The sequence below is a fragment of the Dendrobium catenatum genome, unplaced genomic scaffold (assembly GCF_001605985.2).
Source record: "Dendrobium catenatum unplaced genomic scaffold, ASM160598v2 fragScaff_scaffold_1022, whole genome shotgun sequence".
NCBI classification, from domain to species: Eukaryota; Viridiplantae; Streptophyta; class Magnoliopsida; order Asparagales; family Orchidaceae; genus Dendrobium; species Dendrobium catenatum.
In genome coordinates, this window is record NW_021319484.1 from 2,014,922 (window position 1) to 2,031,932 (window position 17,011).

At 36.6% G+C, this 17,011-nt stretch overlaps 1 protein-coding gene across 3 annotated transcripts in view; it reads right to left on the reverse strand.

Moving 5' to 3' along the window:
- Positions 1–236: 236 nt before the first annotated feature.
- LOC110107055 (homeobox protein HOX1A) overlaps positions 237–17,011 on the reverse strand; it is a 30,717-nt gene continuing 13,942 nt past the window's right edge. For 2 of the 3 annotated variants that reach the window (XM_020837194.2, XM_020837195.2), the window contains exons 3-12: positions 15,778–15,940; positions 15,547–15,670; positions 15,332–15,444; positions 14,663–15,229; positions 13,786–13,887; positions 13,513–13,665; positions 5,132–5,221; positions 4,864–5,055; positions 1,683–1,772; positions 237–832 (exon numbers count right to left, since the gene is read on the reverse strand). In XM_020837194.2, the coding sequence (XP_020692853.1) occupies positions 482–832; positions 1,683–1,772; positions 4,864–5,055; positions 5,132–5,221; positions 13,513–13,665; positions 13,786–13,887; positions 14,663–15,229; positions 15,332–15,444; positions 15,547–15,670; positions 15,778–15,940 (1,945 nt within the window). In that variant the 3' untranslated portion in view covers positions 237–481. The remainder of the gene's footprint in view (positions 833–1,682; positions 1,773–4,863; positions 5,056–5,131; positions 5,222–13,512; positions 13,666–13,785; positions 13,888–14,662; positions 15,230–15,331; positions 15,445–15,546; positions 15,671–15,777; positions 15,941–17,011) is intronic. The other variant, XM_020837196.2, reaches the window with a different exon arrangement.

Consider the following 17,011-nt stretch of genomic DNA (forward strand, 5'->3'; position numbering starts at 1 on the left):
TTCTTAAAACAGTTTTTTAATAAAAAAAATATTTTTTAACTAAAAAACTGCTTTAAAAAATAACAAGAAAGCCGTCCCAAACAAAGCCTTAATCAGCTGTTGATGAAATCCATATTGACAATCACCACATGGAACAAATAGAAATAGCAGAAGGGTGAGGAGGAAATTGGATTAGTGCAAACAACCGAACAATAATTTATAACAAACAACAAGAAAAGAAAAGAAAAAAAAAACTCTTCAAAGGACTTCCAATAGCAGAAGCCTTGAGGATATCCTAATTGCAAAGTTCCACTAAGATATGTTAATTATCTTCATCATTCTACAAGAAGGGCTCCAAGGCTGCCCGTCTTGAATCCAAGTCATATTCAAGCAAAATACATCAGAACAGGCCCATAATACAGGCCAAAAAACCAGTCCCACAGCATTTCCACTCACTTCACTTTCAGGAGAGAAGCAAAGAAGCTTCTCCATTGAAAATATGCTATCTACCTCTCCTCATCCTCCTCAGCTCTTTAGCTATGGCCTTTTGCCGATCGTCTACTGCTGCTTTCTTTTCCTTCGCATTCGAAGCCGCTCCATTTGCAATTGGCGAATCAAGATCTATTTCATGGTCATGCCTCCAAGGACTTGTGCTGCTTGTAGGGGTACTAACTTTGTCTAGAGGGGATACTCTGTTGTCAGGCTTCGCATTTGCAGGTGTATCTGGAGTGGAAGCTCCAGTTGTTTTTTCTTCCTCATCTATGTCAAATTTATGGCTACCAGGAATTCTGCAGGGATTGCTGGATTCCTTACTACGAGAACGACGACGTGCAGTTTCAAACCATCTGCTCACCTGGAAATTTGAAAGATTGGGACTTCAATTTGCTTCTCTAATATATTGTGGTAAGACTAACTCACAGGAACTATTAGTCGACCAAGACTCGTGAAATTATTCCGTGCAGATGCCGAACGCCGTCCGAAGATCAATCAAAATGCATCACGTCACCCTGCACTTAGTACCGCAGCTCGGTACTGCTGACGTGACGTATTTTAGTTGTTCTCCGGACGATATTCTGCATCCGGTTTTCCAAGACTGGATCAATGAGGTAATAGAAATCATGCACACATCTAATTTTTGGTGGACCAAAAGGATTAGCTAACGCCAAAGACAATCAATGTGTCAGTCATCTTGAACTGTCACATTCTTGTAGGACGTTGAAGGCTAAAAAGAATAAATGCTAATGTATGGGACGGTAATAAACTTGGACCATCACATCTTTTGACGTGAATGTAAATTATTCAACAAAATATGTGAGGATTTTGTGAGCATTGATCCGGAGGCTTTTAGCTTGCAACAAGCTACACAGATGTGAGGGTCAACCCTGTGTAGCTGCAGTAGACAAAAAGCCTTCAGATTAAAGCTCATATATTATTGAAAGAGTTGCATGAATATCGAAAGATGAAACTAAGGTTTCGTTTGGGACGATTTTCTTGTGGCTTCTTGAAGCAGTTTTTAGTATAAAAATTTTAATTTTCTACTACAAAGCTGTTTTAAGAAGCAACAAAAAAACCGTCCCAAACGAAGCCTATTCTCATCACTCATATTGTTGAATGATTTACATGCACATTGAAAGATGAAACCAATCATCAACGCTCATATATTGTGAATGATTTACAGGCACATTGAAAGATGACACTGATACCTTTCGGAATGTCATGCCGAGTTCTTGAGCCAGCTCTTCCTTCTTTTCCCTGCTCGGATATTGGCTTTCTTGGAAGGCTTCATCAAGTTTCTGTGCAAGTAATCCACAAATCGAAGTAAGGGATATTGGACTATGACAGATCTAATACAGCTATAAACATATAGCTGACTATAAAAAAACTTTAATTTTTATTGGTATAGCGTTCAATTCTTCATAATTACTGTTATATCACTCTTTTCTTTAAATCCTTTGAATATATTATTCAAGTTAAATGGTGTTAATATGAAAGCATCTTTTAATAACATCAACGAATATTTTGTTATTTACCTATAGAAAATAATAAATTATGTGAATCATATAAAATTCTCACTTAACTTTACATCAAAAGATAAATCAATCTTAATGGATGAATTTGGTTTACATTTAACAAATTAAATCTATTTTAACGTTTAAATTTTGGTCATATTTAAAATCTAACCAATTTAAATATATTTTTAACAGTCAAATAGAGTGTCATTGATGGGGACATCAGTTGGAAAGTCTACCGTATACGTGGCCGTAGATCAACGATCACGATTTATCCGATGTAATTTTAATTTTATTATTGTTTCCTTAGTGAAGTATTTATATTTCAGCATTTTCCCTTTTTACCCTTGCTTGAGAGATTGAGTCATGTAACCCCTTGAGGGTATTTGAGTCCTTTTGTTTATGTCATTGTAAGAGGCTATTTAAGCCTTCATCTTGTTCTTTTGAGGTTAATGAATGATAATGAAAGAAATTTCCTGCAATTGTATTCTTGAGGCTTAGGTGAGAGCTTGAGAAGGAATTTGAGAGTTTGGTGGAGCCTAGGAGAGGCCCACCCGTCGTACCCAATAGTCACCATCGGTGGCTCTTGGTTTTTCCTCTTTTCTTCTTCCCTTCTCCTCCACTTCCACCGCCGGCCATCCCCACCACCAACCACCACCCCATAACCCCTCCTACCAAAGCTCACTTCAACCTAACCACCAACCCAAGCCCTTTTCTCCATCAGCTCTTCCACCCGCCCCACCCAAGCCATGCCCACCGCCGGCCACCTTGTTTGTCTCCCCTTTTCCCACTACAAGCCGCCGGCCTTCCCTTCCCTCCTCCATCTCTCTCCCTCCTCTCTCTCTCTCTCTCTCTCTCTCTCTCTCTCTCTCTTTGCTTATGATGAATGGCCAATCCAGAGCTTGATTCCGGCCTTGCGTAAGACGATTAAACTTTCGTGGATCTTCTCAACTTGCCGTCCTTCGACTTGAATCCAAACATTGATGGGTTCATAGAGAAGTCCGACAACTACATACTAGTCGTTTTGACCAAGGCTATGGAGGAGAAACTATCGGAAGGTACGTGGTGACTCAAGACGCTTCTCCGAGAAGGTGATCTTCTTCATTGACTCGTGTACTTTCACATTCTACTTACTTCGTAGACAGATTATTCAAGCAAGAGATTGTGTTTACTTATCGCCATTCATTATTAAGCGTAGGTTTGTTACTTCTTTACTTTTGGATCTCATGGTTAGACCAAGGTTATGTTAGAAATTACTTCGCATGCAACTCTTTGATTTTCTTAAATGTTTTGATTTAGCTTAGTCTCTTGAGTAGCTTAGCTTAAACGAAAGTGACCACTTATTAGTTTTATTTTGTTGTTTTAATCGCTAATAACGAAAATCCAAAATTGCTCTTTAATTATTTTGTGCAAGTTTCCTGTTTTGCATATAGTCCTGCATCAGTCATCATTGTTTGATATAAATTAGTATGAAGAAAAAACCAAGGTTCATCCATTGAAATTGATTTATCACTTGATATAGGGGCTATTTGGTTGGTTGTAAAGTGAATGCAGTGTAAAGTGAATGCAGTATAAATTAAATACTTTTGGACTATTTTGTTGTAAAGTAAATGCAGAAGATTTTTTTTGTTTGGTTGGATGTATGCAGAGTAAAGTGAAATCTTACCTTGTTATACTTTGAGCATAGAATCCATTACCTATGCGGCCCTAATGATTGCCCCCTTGGGTAGTGAGATTAAATGCTCCAATGAGCCAGAATCTGGCAGTAACATAGAGAAGCGTGCTGTCGGGATGATTCAAGTGCTCAATTTGATAGATCGCCTCCTTAAACGCCTGTCTGCCCATCTCCAGTTCCACCGAAATCCACAAATGATATCGTATCCGCATGTATCTTCATCGACACAATTCCCTAGTCGAATGTCTTGAATTGCATCGCCAACCCCTCTCCGATCAAAATGACTTCACTTATGATCGGACAGGAAAGGAACGTTGTCGAAGGAAGTTGCTGCGAAATCGAACAACAACGATGGAGCCGAAGAATCTACTCCTCACGCCAAGCAAATAAGTTGAATGGCAATGGAGAAATAGAGAAGATGAAAAACAAACCCTAGACGCCTTCGAAGATGTTGTTCCTTCCGATCCGACAGGAAGGAAACGTCATCGAAGTGATGCCAAGTAACAACGAATGAGTCGAAGAATCAACTGGTGCAGAACTCTACCTCACGCCAAGCTGGAGGAAGTAATGAAGATGTTCAAAGATGGTTCTGCTGCATTAGGAAGAAATGAAGATTTCTTCCCGCAGGCTGCTCTCTCTCAGCCAGGTGAATTCCTTTTTCACTCGATTTTGAGGGGGTTTACTTTACATGAAAAATGAAGTGAAGCAGGGATTTTCCAATACATTAGGAATTTGATTTACTTTACTTGGTGTCCAACCACACACCAAAAAGTGAAAAAGCAAAACATTCACTATGCTTTGCATTTACTTTTCATCCAACCAAACAACCCCATAAAGTAAAATGATAAAATTATATGATTTTAGCATTTTTTTTAATCAATGAATAAAATATTATTTTATACTAATGAAACATTTTTTACTATACTCATCATTTAGCTAGGGTGATATATTAGTAAGGATTTAAAAAAAAGGTAGCATACTTACAGTTATTAAGAATTAGTTGATATATAAACAAATATAAAAGTTTGCAATGGTTAACAGTAAAACTTTATATTAATATCTGATTAATAGTTAGTTTTCTCGCTGTTGAGCATGTCATTGTATTAACGTGCAAACCTCATCATTTCAATAACAAGAATATCTTCAGCTAAGACTTTGAAGACAATGACATATTCTGTCAAAAGAAAAATGAATTCAAACCTTTTTGTAAGTGGCTTTAAACAGCTTGGATGATAAAGGTGATTTTGCTGCGGCTCCTTTGTCAGGCTCAGAATGGCTTGCCGGAGTATCACAGTGAACAGAAACTTCCTTGGAAGTCGCCGTACAAATCTTGCTCAATTGCTTGGAAGAAACACGGGAACTATGCCGTGCATTGTCAAACCACTTGGTAACCTACACAACTTATGAAGGTTCATTTTTCTGGGGATCTATTAGAAGTTATGACATGTAAGAATCACCAGACTGAGACCTGCTTGTATGTCATGCTGAGTTCTTGAGCAAGACTTTCCTTCTCTTTCTTTGTTGGGTACTGGTTTTTTTTTAAGTACTCCGATAATTTCTACCAAAGAAGATTGTTGAAATCAGTTAATAAAGTGGATAAAAACCTAAAAAGTAGTTTGCAAAATGGCATGTCTTACGCAGGAAACAGAAAAAGAAAAGGTAATGTAACATGTATCATTGTCTAGGGTATTAAATGCAAGCACTACACAAGGACAACTCGAACACATTCAATAAATAGGTGAAAGAAAAAAGAAAATTTTAGAACTTCCTTCATAATACTAAAAACGATTTAATTCCTCATGATACAACATTCAGAAAGCATTCAGAAGTAAGCCATTTTACAGAGAATTATTAATTAATAATTACCAATAATGCATTTTCGAGTGAGGATAAAGGTGTGTAAGAAAAGAGATTTGATTCCTCATGATACAACATTACCATGAGAGCATGAAAATACTAAGTACTAAATTTCCGTACAACAAGGGAATTCTAAGTTATGAAAGATTTGAGAAAATACAATTGTAAGACTACATCCAACAATTAAGAAACTGGGGAAAATGGAATAGTTGGAGAAATAGTCATTAAACAGAAAAAATAAGAACTAAGTTGGTGTAAACAATTCGACTAATTTCCCAGCAAGCTTCACAGATGGACGAAGGCAAAAATAATAAAAAAGAAAATTTTCTAACCAACCATCAAATCCCATATGTAGAAAAAAACAGATGAAATCAGTCCACGCCTGCCTAAAAGTATATAAAGACTCAAAAACTTCTGAAACGGGAATGCCTTCACAACTATCATCCAGAGCAAGTGAATTGCCAAGAACATACCATTTGTTTCGACCAACATACAATATGCCAAGAACAAACCCATGGACAACTCATAATCTCTTTAAAATTATGGGAGAATAAATAAGAAGCTTAATTTAAGGTTCTTTAATGGGTACGTAGGCCATACTAGTTAAAGAAACAAAAATCTTCATAAATTGCTTGATTTAAGACCACTCTACCAACCTTATTCGACCAATCCAAAATTTTATGTTTTTAGAAGCTTTAAGTTTTATTTTATCTCTTATTTTTCTTTCTTTTTGTATTAGGATAAGTCATATATCCATATAATTAATTATATTTTATTGGCTCCTAAGGCTTTTCTAAAATTATCTAGGCTTGAAAAAAACCTATTAATAGGATTTTTCTTGGTAATTTGTAATTCATTGAATAAAAGTTAGTTTTGCTAGTGCATTTCATGTGAAAAGACTTGGCTACTCTACTGCACCTTGACGCTTGGTGGCTAATCCCCTATGATTTTTGTATGACTTTATTTATCTTTTCTCATCCTTATTCCTTGTTCCCAATACAATTACTATCTCCTCTACAAAACCTCAAGCCTAGCTTCCCTCAATTCGAAAACGCATTCAATCTTTTTAAAAATTTTTAAAATACTCCCACATATCCCTCATAACTCCTAAGGGCTCATGATGCAATCAATACTTGCCATTTATTAGCTTCCTTGCATGACTTCTCAGTTTCTCTTTTTGATTCCTCGTTTTCCATGTTGGCTTTTAGTTTTCCTGCTGTGAGCCTTCGGGTTTTCCCATATTGTGGATGTTTGGTCTTCCCATGATTGGTTATTGGTCTTCCCCATGTTGGTTGCGTTTTTCCATATGTTGGTTGTTCGTATATTGTTCCTTGTTGATTCCTATGCTAAAGTGTTTTAATTTCTCATTAAGTGAGCTATTTTGGGTTTATTCTACTGGCTGATTTGAGTGGCTCATTAAGGAGAGCATTTGTACCTTTTTTTTTTCTTTTTTCTCCATATGCTCCTATATAAGGTGGCTAATTTCCTTTAGAGTTTGGATAGAGATATGTGATGAATATTTGGAATGTGAAACCTAGCTTGCGAGCTATCCTCTTCTACCTTTCTTCTTATATTTCATTTCTGACTTCTATCTATTCTTTTCTCCACGGTTCCCATTCCACTTGTATCTTTCTTCTCAAAACTTTGATTAGTTATAAGGTATTGTTGTATCCTGATTTATTGAAAGTTGAAAATTGAAATGTTATTATGTCCTATTTTATTGTAAGTAGTACGTTGTTGTTATGTCCTGTTTATTGTGAGTTTGAAGTGGTGTGTTGTTATATTTTATCAGTGTTTGTTTAAGTTATTTTGAAAGGAAATCTTCAGTTTGCAATTCTAGTATTTTTTAGATTGTATCAATTTAATATCAGAGCTTAGGTTGTCGTGTGAGTTTTCTCATTCTTCTATTATTAAAAATAATAATAATAAATAAATAAAATTAAAAATATATGGACAATCAAATCAATCAACAAGCCAAAGTTCCAATTCAAGAGGAAGATCTGTCATCAGAAAGAATGCATTCGGAACATCAAGGAAGCTCTTTCATTCAACCAGATGAACTAAACCAATTTCTCCATAACTTTCCATCAACAGAATGGGTTCCACTTCAAGCAATTTCTACCGAGGCATTCTCATCAGGAGATGGGATTCTTCCATCAAGGGAGAATTGATGCAATCAATACTTGCCATTTATTATCTTTCTTGCATGACTTCTCAGTTTCCCTTTATGATTCTATATTTTCCCAGTTGGCTTTTAGTTTTCCTACTATTAGCCTTTCGATTTTCCCATATTGTGGATGTTTGGTCTTCCCTATATGGTTGTTTGGTCTTCCTATGATTGGTTGTTGGTCTTCCCCGTATTGGTTCCATTTTTTTTCCTATGCTAGCTATTCGTGTACTATTCCTTGTTGATTCCTATGCTAAAGTGTTTTAATTTAACATTATGTGGGCTGTTTTGGATTATTCTATTGGCTATTTTGAGTGGCTCATTAAGGAGAGCATTTATATCTTTTTTCTCCATCTTCTCCTATATAAGGTGGCTGATTTTCATTAGAGTTCGGAGAGATATGTGATGAATATTTGGAATGTAAAACCTTCAAGTTTGTCATACCTTGAGAGCTATCCTCTTCTACCTTTCTTCTTATAATTCGTCTCGAACTTCATCTATTCTTCTCTCCAGGGTTCCCATTCCACCTGTATCTTTCTTCTCGAAACTTTGATTAGTCATAACTCATAAGGTATTGTTGTATCATGTTTTATTGAAAGTTGAAGTATTTTTGTGTCCTGTTTTATTATAAGTTGTAAGGTGTTGTTATGTTTTGTTTAATGTGAGTTTGAAGTGGTGTGTTGTTATATTCTATCGGTGTTTGTTTAAGTTTTTTTGAAAGGAAGTCTTTAATTTGCAATTCTAGTGTTTTTTAGATTGCATCACCTCGGCTACTAAACAACCTTAAGATAAACAAAAGCCCAATATAGAGATGCAACTTCCTAATACGAGCAATCGGATTAAAAATATTATAACTCTTTAATCACTAATCCAAAATTCATAAAAAATATCATCATTAATTTTCCTAACATCTCAAGAGTTCATCTTCATATTTCTCAAAGCATAACTTATGTCCAAACCCTAAATAAGCATTTCACCACCACCCTATGGGAATATATAATCAAGTTGTTCTATTTTCCATAAAGATCCTATAGGCTTACATCACAATCTCCCCAAAGGAATGATTAAGGGCTTTATTTATAATTTTGGCACTGTTTTGGAGATAATTAACATCTAGGCTCATACCTATCTAGACATCAAAATCCTATAATTGGACAGGCCTTTTCCTTGGTCAAGCCTACATGACCCAAAATAGGCCAGATGTCGCCATTGCTAGTAGTCAACAATACCATCTTCAACCAAATAATTTGAACATGCCGCATTGTTAGAGGAGCATCATAATCGCAATTGGTAGCAATTGATCAAAATTTCACATGTGGATCAACAAGAAAAATATTGAGGTTTGTTATCTCCTCTTTTAAATTTGTTGAAATCAAGTAACAATCCTCCCAAATATGTACATAAAATCAATCATCATCATATTAAATTTTAAAAATTCCTATTCCTTATTTTCCATTGAATAAAAAATCCAAGATTCCAAGATTTGTTGGACCTCTTACCCCTTGAGACACACAATGTCAAATCCTATCGTTCAATCGTCGTTATTCTCTCATCATAACTTCACGCGTATGGCCGCATACGAGATCTTAGGATGGCAACAAAACTAATATGCAGCCAAATATGGAAGCTGAGGCATGTTCATATCTAATTCAACTTCCTAATTCAACGAAACCTGCACTATTGATGTAGGCAGGGGGGGTCAAAACAAGTTGGGTTTTTAATTTTTGGTGACCTTCTAAAATCAGCTCTTAAATGCTTAATCTCTACTCTTTCAGCTCATAAATATGAAATTAATTGAAGATTTATTTGGTGCATTCCCCCTAGCTTTTGGCCCTTTGATTTCCTCCCCTTGGTTACTTCCCCCTCTCCCTATGTCTCTTCCCTTCCCCTTGTCTTCTCGGTTTTCTCCTGACTGTTGCTGATCCCGTGACTTCTCCCTCTCGGTTTTCCCCTGGTTGTTTTCCCGTGAATATCTGCCCCGTTTCCTGTGCTGGCTCCTCGGGTCCCTTGCTGGCTGGGCTTCCCGTGGCTTTTTCTCCCTTTTTTTCTGTGCAGTTTTTGTGGGATGTTTTCGTGTCTTTTGGCCTTTCATTTCCCCAAATCTGATTGGATTTGATTGGAGGTGTTGTGGCTGTTTAGCTCTTCCTTTTGCCTATATAATAGAGATGTTTTGAGTTGGAAAAGGTTTATTGTGTGCCGATTTTTGGAAAAAGAAACCTGAGAGTTTTCTTGGATAGCTTGCGAACTATGCCACTTCTTCCTCTCCTTCTTGGGAAAGCTTGCGAGCTTGTCCTCCTATCCTTCGTCTCTGACTTCTAACCTCCTTCTCGCCGCAAGTGATCGCCCACATGTATCCTTCTTCTCAACGGATGGAAAGCAGTTTTAGGAAAGTCGTTGTGTCTTTATTTTGTCGTTTGTAGGCGTCAAAATTTGTAAGTCTTTTAAATTATAAAGTGAAGTTATTTTTTTGGTTCAATTGTCGTATTTTGTATCTTTTTGGGTACTTCGTGTATTTTCCATTACCTAGGAAAGCTTTTATTTTGCTTTTGCATCAAATTGGTATCAGAGCTTAGGTTTGTGTCTTCCTAGGTCTCTCTTTTTGTGTTTTTGTTTTAGGTGTTTAAATATGGAAAATAAAAAACAGCCAAGTAATCCAGTGGACAAGCTTCCAACAATAAAATGTATGCCTCATCATGAAGATTCTTCAGATCCTCTACAGTTTGGGCTTTTAAAGATTCAAGAACAACTGCAATTATGTGACGAAAGATTCGAGTCTAAGAGGCGTTCACTTCTAGCAGAATTTGAACGAGAAATGGAAGTTACCAAATGAAAGTATGACATTCTAATCCAAGAGTCTGAAATGCCGGATCTCCAAAATTTTGAAGTCAACTCATCGGGAGATGAACATTTTCAACAAGAGGAGAATTGATGTAGACAAATAGGGGAGGGGGGGGGGGTAGGGGGGGGGGGGGGGGGGGTCAAATCATCTTGATCCTCTTGTCCTTGGGCTGCTTGCTGTTCTCGGTTTGGAGTTGTTTGCTGCTCTCGGGTTGGGCCTTGGTTGCTTGGTGTTGAGCTTAAAATGAGGGTTCTACTTGGTGTTAGCTCATTAATGCTTGAGCTGAAGTTTAGCTCATTAATTGGTGGAGTAAATTCACTTCCTAGCTCATAAAATCAAAAAGGTATTCTCATTATTGTGGAGTGGACTTGTGTCTTTTTCCCTTCTTTTTACCCCTTCGATTTCTTCTCCTCTGATGCTATTTCCGAAATGTTGTTCATTCCCCTTGCTGTGTCGTTTGCTCTCTGTTACCTGGTTGCCCGTTGGGATTATATGTTTGTCGGTTCTGTTTCCTGCTGCCCGTTGGATCTTCTCTGTTTGCCGGTTCTGTTTCTAGCTGTTGCCCTGTGAATATTAACCTGTTTCTGGGAGGATTTTTAGGGTGCTTTATGGCTGACCCTTGGCCTTTCATTTCCTGTTTTCTGTGCAAATTTTTTTGTGGGTTGTTTGTGGTGTCTTTTGGCCTTCCTCTTCCCCTTAATTATTGGTTTCAAGTGGCTGTATGTCTCCCATTTCTCTCCTATAAATATGTGGTGTTTTCTGTCAAAAAAAGAGTGATGTATGCTGATTTTTGGAATGGAAAAACCGAAGGTTTTTTTTGGAAAAGTTTGAGAGCTTGTTCCACTTAATCCTCTCTTTCTTGGGATAACTTGCGAGTTACTCCTCTACTTCGTCTAGTCTTCTAACCTCTTTCTTCTATCCGCAAGTGACCACCCCACATGTATCATTCTTCTCGACGTTTGGCAAAGCTCTTTTAGGTGTTGTTTTATGTTTTATGTTTATCGAGAGTTGTAAGATGTTTGTTTTAATGTTATAAGTTTGTAAGAGTCATCTTTTCTTATAAAAAGTTGTATTTTGTGTTCTTTTGTATAATTTCTATTTGCTAGGAAGGTCCTTATTTTGCTTGCAAAAATTTGGGGCTTTTCCCAAATTTTTGCCTGCATCAAATTGGTATCAGAGCAAGTTTGTATATCCTAGGTCATTGAGTCAAGTTGTTGTATTAGTCTTGGTGTCATGTGAGTTTTGTTTTTTTTAGTCATGAGTCATAGTCCATGCAATCAGCCTTTGGAAGCCTCAGGACAAGATTCAAAGCAAACTCAAGCTTCATCAGGGGATGAATTCTTTCAACCAAAGGAGAATTTGTTGTAGGCAAGGGGGGGTCAAAACAAGTTGGGTTTTTAATCTCTACTCTTTCAGCTCATAAATCTGAAATTAATTGAAGATTTATTTGGTGCATTCCCCCTAGCTTTTGGCCCTTTGATTTCCTCCACTTGTTCCCCTCTCCCTATGTCTCTTCCCTTCCCCTTGTCTTCTTGATTTTCTCCTGGTTGTTACTGATCCTGTGACTTCTCCCTCTCGGTTTTCCCCTAGCTGTTTTCCCATGAGTCTCTGCCCCGTTTCCTATGTTGGCTCCTTGGGTCCCTTGCTAGCTGGGCTTCCCGTGGCTTGCTGGCTGGGTTTCCCGTAGCTTTTTCTCCCTGTTTTCAGTGCAATTTTTGTGGGATGTTGTGGTGTCTTTTGGCCTTTCACTTCCCCAAATCTAATTCGATTTGGTTGGAGGTGCTCTAGCTGTTTAGCTTCTTCCTTTTGCCTATATAATAGAGATGTTTTGAGTTGGAAAAGGGTTGTTGTGTGCTGATTTTTGGAAAAAGAAACTTGAGGGTTCTCTTGGATAGCTTGCGAGCTATGCCACTTCTTTCTCTCCTTCCTGGGAAAGCTTGCGAGCTTGTTCTCCTATCCTTCGTCTCTGACTTCTAATCTCCTTCTCGCCGCAAGTGACCACTCCACATGTATCCTTCTTCTCAACGGATGAAAAGCAGTTTTAGGAAAGTCGTTGTGTCTTTATTTTGTCATTTGTAAGCGTCAAAGTTTGTAAGTCTTTTATATTATAAAGTGAAGTTGTTTTTTTGGTTCAATTGTCGTATTTTGTATCTTTTTGAGTATTTCATGTATTTTCTATTACCTAGGAAAGCTTTGTTTTTGCTAGCAAAAATTTGGGTTTTTTCCCAAATTTTAGCGTGCATCAACTATATGGGCTAATTCAAGCTACATGAGATTAAGCAAACTATATGAGGGTCAAAGAAAATATTAATCAAGGTTGGACAATATCATTCTAGCCTTAGAAACTGGGTTATTATTTTCTTCTATTTGTAATACACATATATATGGTCTGACAATGGTTATTAATAGAACTTTATCCACTTTACTACGAGCCATCATTAAGAAATATATCATCACTTGGAAGGAATGTTCAACACATGTTAAATTTATTTATAATAATTATTTATGGTCATTCTGCTACTAAGATTTCACCATTTGAAATTGTTTATGGTTTTAATCTTTCTAACTCCATTAAATATGTCTCCATTATCTATTTCTATATGCTCTAATTTGGATGGAAAAATATCTGAGTACCTTATCTTAAGACTAAGATATAATGTCTTCTGAAATTTTGATCCGAAAACCCCTAAACTCATTCAGCAAAGCTGGGGAGCGAATTTTTGGAGTCCAAAAAGGTGAACAAAATACTCCAAGGGGTTTGGCACAGAGTGTTGTAAAAAGGTTCTTAAAATTTGAATGTTCCAAATGAAATACATTAGCTAAACTAGCAATAAAAAAAAAAATCCTTTTATTAAGTAAATCTGAAACATATTCCCACAAAGATGACATATGCATTCTAACAATTCCGCAACTCCAACATATTGGCTTCATTAGCATAACAAAATTGGGAAGAGGGAAAACAAAACAGAATTCAAGCCGCCATTACCTTAGAAGCAACTTCAGAATTTCTAAGAACAGTAGCAGAACTACAGCCACTAGAACCGGGTTCTTGAGGACCATGATCTTTCTCAACTGCAGAAGAACTTGCGATTTTTTTAGGCAATTTTGGAGTTACCTTTACAAAAACATCATTGGCAACCTGAGAAATTGTGGTTGATCCAAGTCAGATTTAATAGCTATACAAGTTTCTAGACTGTACCCTATCAATGCTGGAGCTTTCCAGATGTTGTATTATGTCAGAACTAGAATTGCATAATACCTCAATTCCTTGATCATCAGTTTTCTTCAGCTTCTTTGGTGAACTCATTTCAGTCCAATCTTCATCGTCACTAGAATCAGAGGATGATTTACCATATGCTTCCTATGAATTAAGGAAATCATACAACTGTTAATTTCAATAAGAGCACGTTGGCAACAAAACTTTCAGATATTTTATGTAGTAAATTAAACATAAAACAATGCAAAATTCAGAGAGGAAAAAAAAACATATTTTAGTAAAAAGCAACCACTGTTCTTAGTTGAAGATCATCAAGATATCCAAAAAAACACTGAACATGAATATTTGAAAGAGACTAAACGGATTAAAAAATTTACAGATTATGATCAACTTGAACCATCTTGCAATGAATATTCTTCTCCCAATGAAATGTTATGGGAAGGATTTCACGAAATCAGAAGGAAGATGTAATGTTATTTTTTACAAATATGAAGCACACAAGGTAGGCAGTGATTGGTAAACAAAGGTTCAAATTTTGACATAGCTTTAGTAAAACAGTACAAGCTTAGCCCAAAGAAAAGGAGGAAAGCAATTTGAGGAAAACCACATTCTATTGCCAAGCTCTAAGAATGAACAGAAGTTAGAGAACACATAATACATCCATCCTTAAAAAAAAAAAAAGAACAAAACAAAGAGCAATGGAAGGAAGCTAATCCCCGCAAGAAATCCACTTAAATACCCTCATTAGTAAGTCAATTAGTTACCAGACTCTACACTGAAGAGACCCCCATGCACTAGATACACTCCTTTTTATAACAATAAACAATTCTACACAAAGCAATAATCAGATCTTTCTTTTTCTTGCTTTTCTACAAAGATACAGATATAATAAGGGCACATAAAAAGGAGGGAGCCTTACATCATATAGCTTCTTGTAATCTAACCTTTCACGGCCCCTTTTATTTGACAAACTTAACCCACTTTCTTGTTTGTCTATATCTAGCATAGCAGAAGGTACCTCATAATAGTCATATATCTTATCTTTATCCTTCATTTCATCTCTACCAGAATCAACAAAAAATTCCAAATTTGGTTGAGAACATGAAGAAGCTTCTTCAGCATATGAGATTTTCTTGAGTTCAGCACAAAATTCGTCGGAATCAGAAGTAAAATCAGATTCGTCTGAGCTGGATTTGCTCTTTTGAATTTCTTTGTCTGGATCTACAGCATCAGGATCGTAGTCATCATCTTCAGAATCATCCGAAGGTAATTCAACAGTAGCTTGGTTCCTATTATCATCTGATGATGTAGAATCATAAGATGAGGAACTTGAATCTGATTCACCCGATTCTTCCTCTTGGTCATCTACTTCAACTACTTGAGCTTCAGGTTTATAATCATCATCCTCAGAGTCATCCGATGGAAGATTGAGGTCATCATACTGGCCATTTCCATTTGCCAAAACTGCTGCCTCAGGAAAAATTCTCTGCACAAATGTAAGTTGGAATTCTCTTTTGAAACTCTGGAAAAACTATGTTGTGCCGTGTGATTTAAAATAGAGAATCGTCAACAACAATGTAATGCTTACTTCCCATGAGTCCTCAATTGATAGATCAGTTCCTCGAAACTCACTAAGCAAATCAATGCACTCTACTTTGCAATCACATTGAGGGCACAACCATCCTTCATCTCCAGTAGGAACTAAGAATAAGAATAAGAAGATGACAAGTTAGTTGAAGATCAGTCTACAACATAAATGATGAAAGTAAAACCAGAATGATATTTTGGAGGCTCAGGTGATACTATCTTCACTCAACAGAGGAGGATTCAAACACTTCTGATGAAAACCACGTTCACATACACCATCACAGAGAATGATATCATTGTCAGCTGACACTTCCTTGGAACCACACTTACCGCAGAATATCTACAAAATTATGGAGAAATATGAATTATGACCTCTCAAAAACTCTTAATAAATGAAGTCAGATAAGAATAACTAAACTTAAAATAGTAATCATTAGGTTCACCTACATCTTCACTGTCAATTCCATCAGGATCAAATAATGATTCCTGAAGCCTTCCTTCAGCAAGCAAAGACTCAAGGTGCTTAAATATCTCCCGTATCTTCAATTTACACCGTAAAATTTCAGATTTAGCACGCTCAAGCTCCTTTTCAGGTCTGAGTTTTTCTGCACTATACATTTCCAGGAGAGAGAAAAATCAAGCAGAAGTGACCAACATTACTGCTTCCAAGGCACAAATAATTGAGAATTTGAATACAAACTGCAGGAAGATATATGCTGAAAATAAAAGTATTGGCGGAAAACTCTTCAGAGCTAAAGATGTCAGCTGCAAAACAAGAACTCCACATCTGGCTTTTAAATGGGAAGGAACATTGGCCAAAAAAAAATTGAAGGCCAGAATGAAATTGTTAAAATATTTCAGACAGTACGCTGACACCTTGAAATTTGCAGTGCTACACGACGATTCTGAATAATATGAACATGTCTCCATCTCCTATGGTTTATGGAATGAGAAAGCTAAATCAAATTGTTCAATCCAGCTGGTAAATAACATGCCATTCAAACATGGATTCAACAAATTCTTTTAACACACAGGATTTAAGCTCCAAAAGAGTTTCCGCATGCTCGTGTAAAAGAAAACTGTTATGAAATATAGTGACAGCAAAGATAATTCAAACTGTTTTCGCACAGTTAAATCCTCAGGCGTGTATAAAATGTTATAAAATAGCATTTGGTCTTTAGATTCATGATATGATTCGTCCTAATCAGAACATCTTCTTTATAAGGACAAATGCCAAAAACCAGTAACTTCCGCTTTCACAGCACCTAGAAGAACCACAGCCAGATTGACCACGAGGAATAGAAATATATTCAAGAGCTGCTACACAGTTAAATCCCCACAATATATGAAAGGTTATCAAAAAGCATTTGATTTTTAAATTTATTATGAGATATTCTTAGGGGCGGTTTGGTTTGCTGGAAAAAAAAAACGAATGAATGGTGAAAGGAATGTAGTATATTTGAATGTTTGAAGTTGTATGGATGAGTATAAAAGGAATGCATGTGATTTTTTTTTTTTAGCTTGAAGTAAAATTAATACAATGCAAAAAGTCAAATGATCATGATGGTTAATGACTAGCAGTGGTGGTTGCGGCAGACATTAGCAATGGTCGGTGGCAACGGCAATCAATGGTGTGGCGGCGACATTGGCGGAGGCCAATGGGCAGCAACAACAATCAACA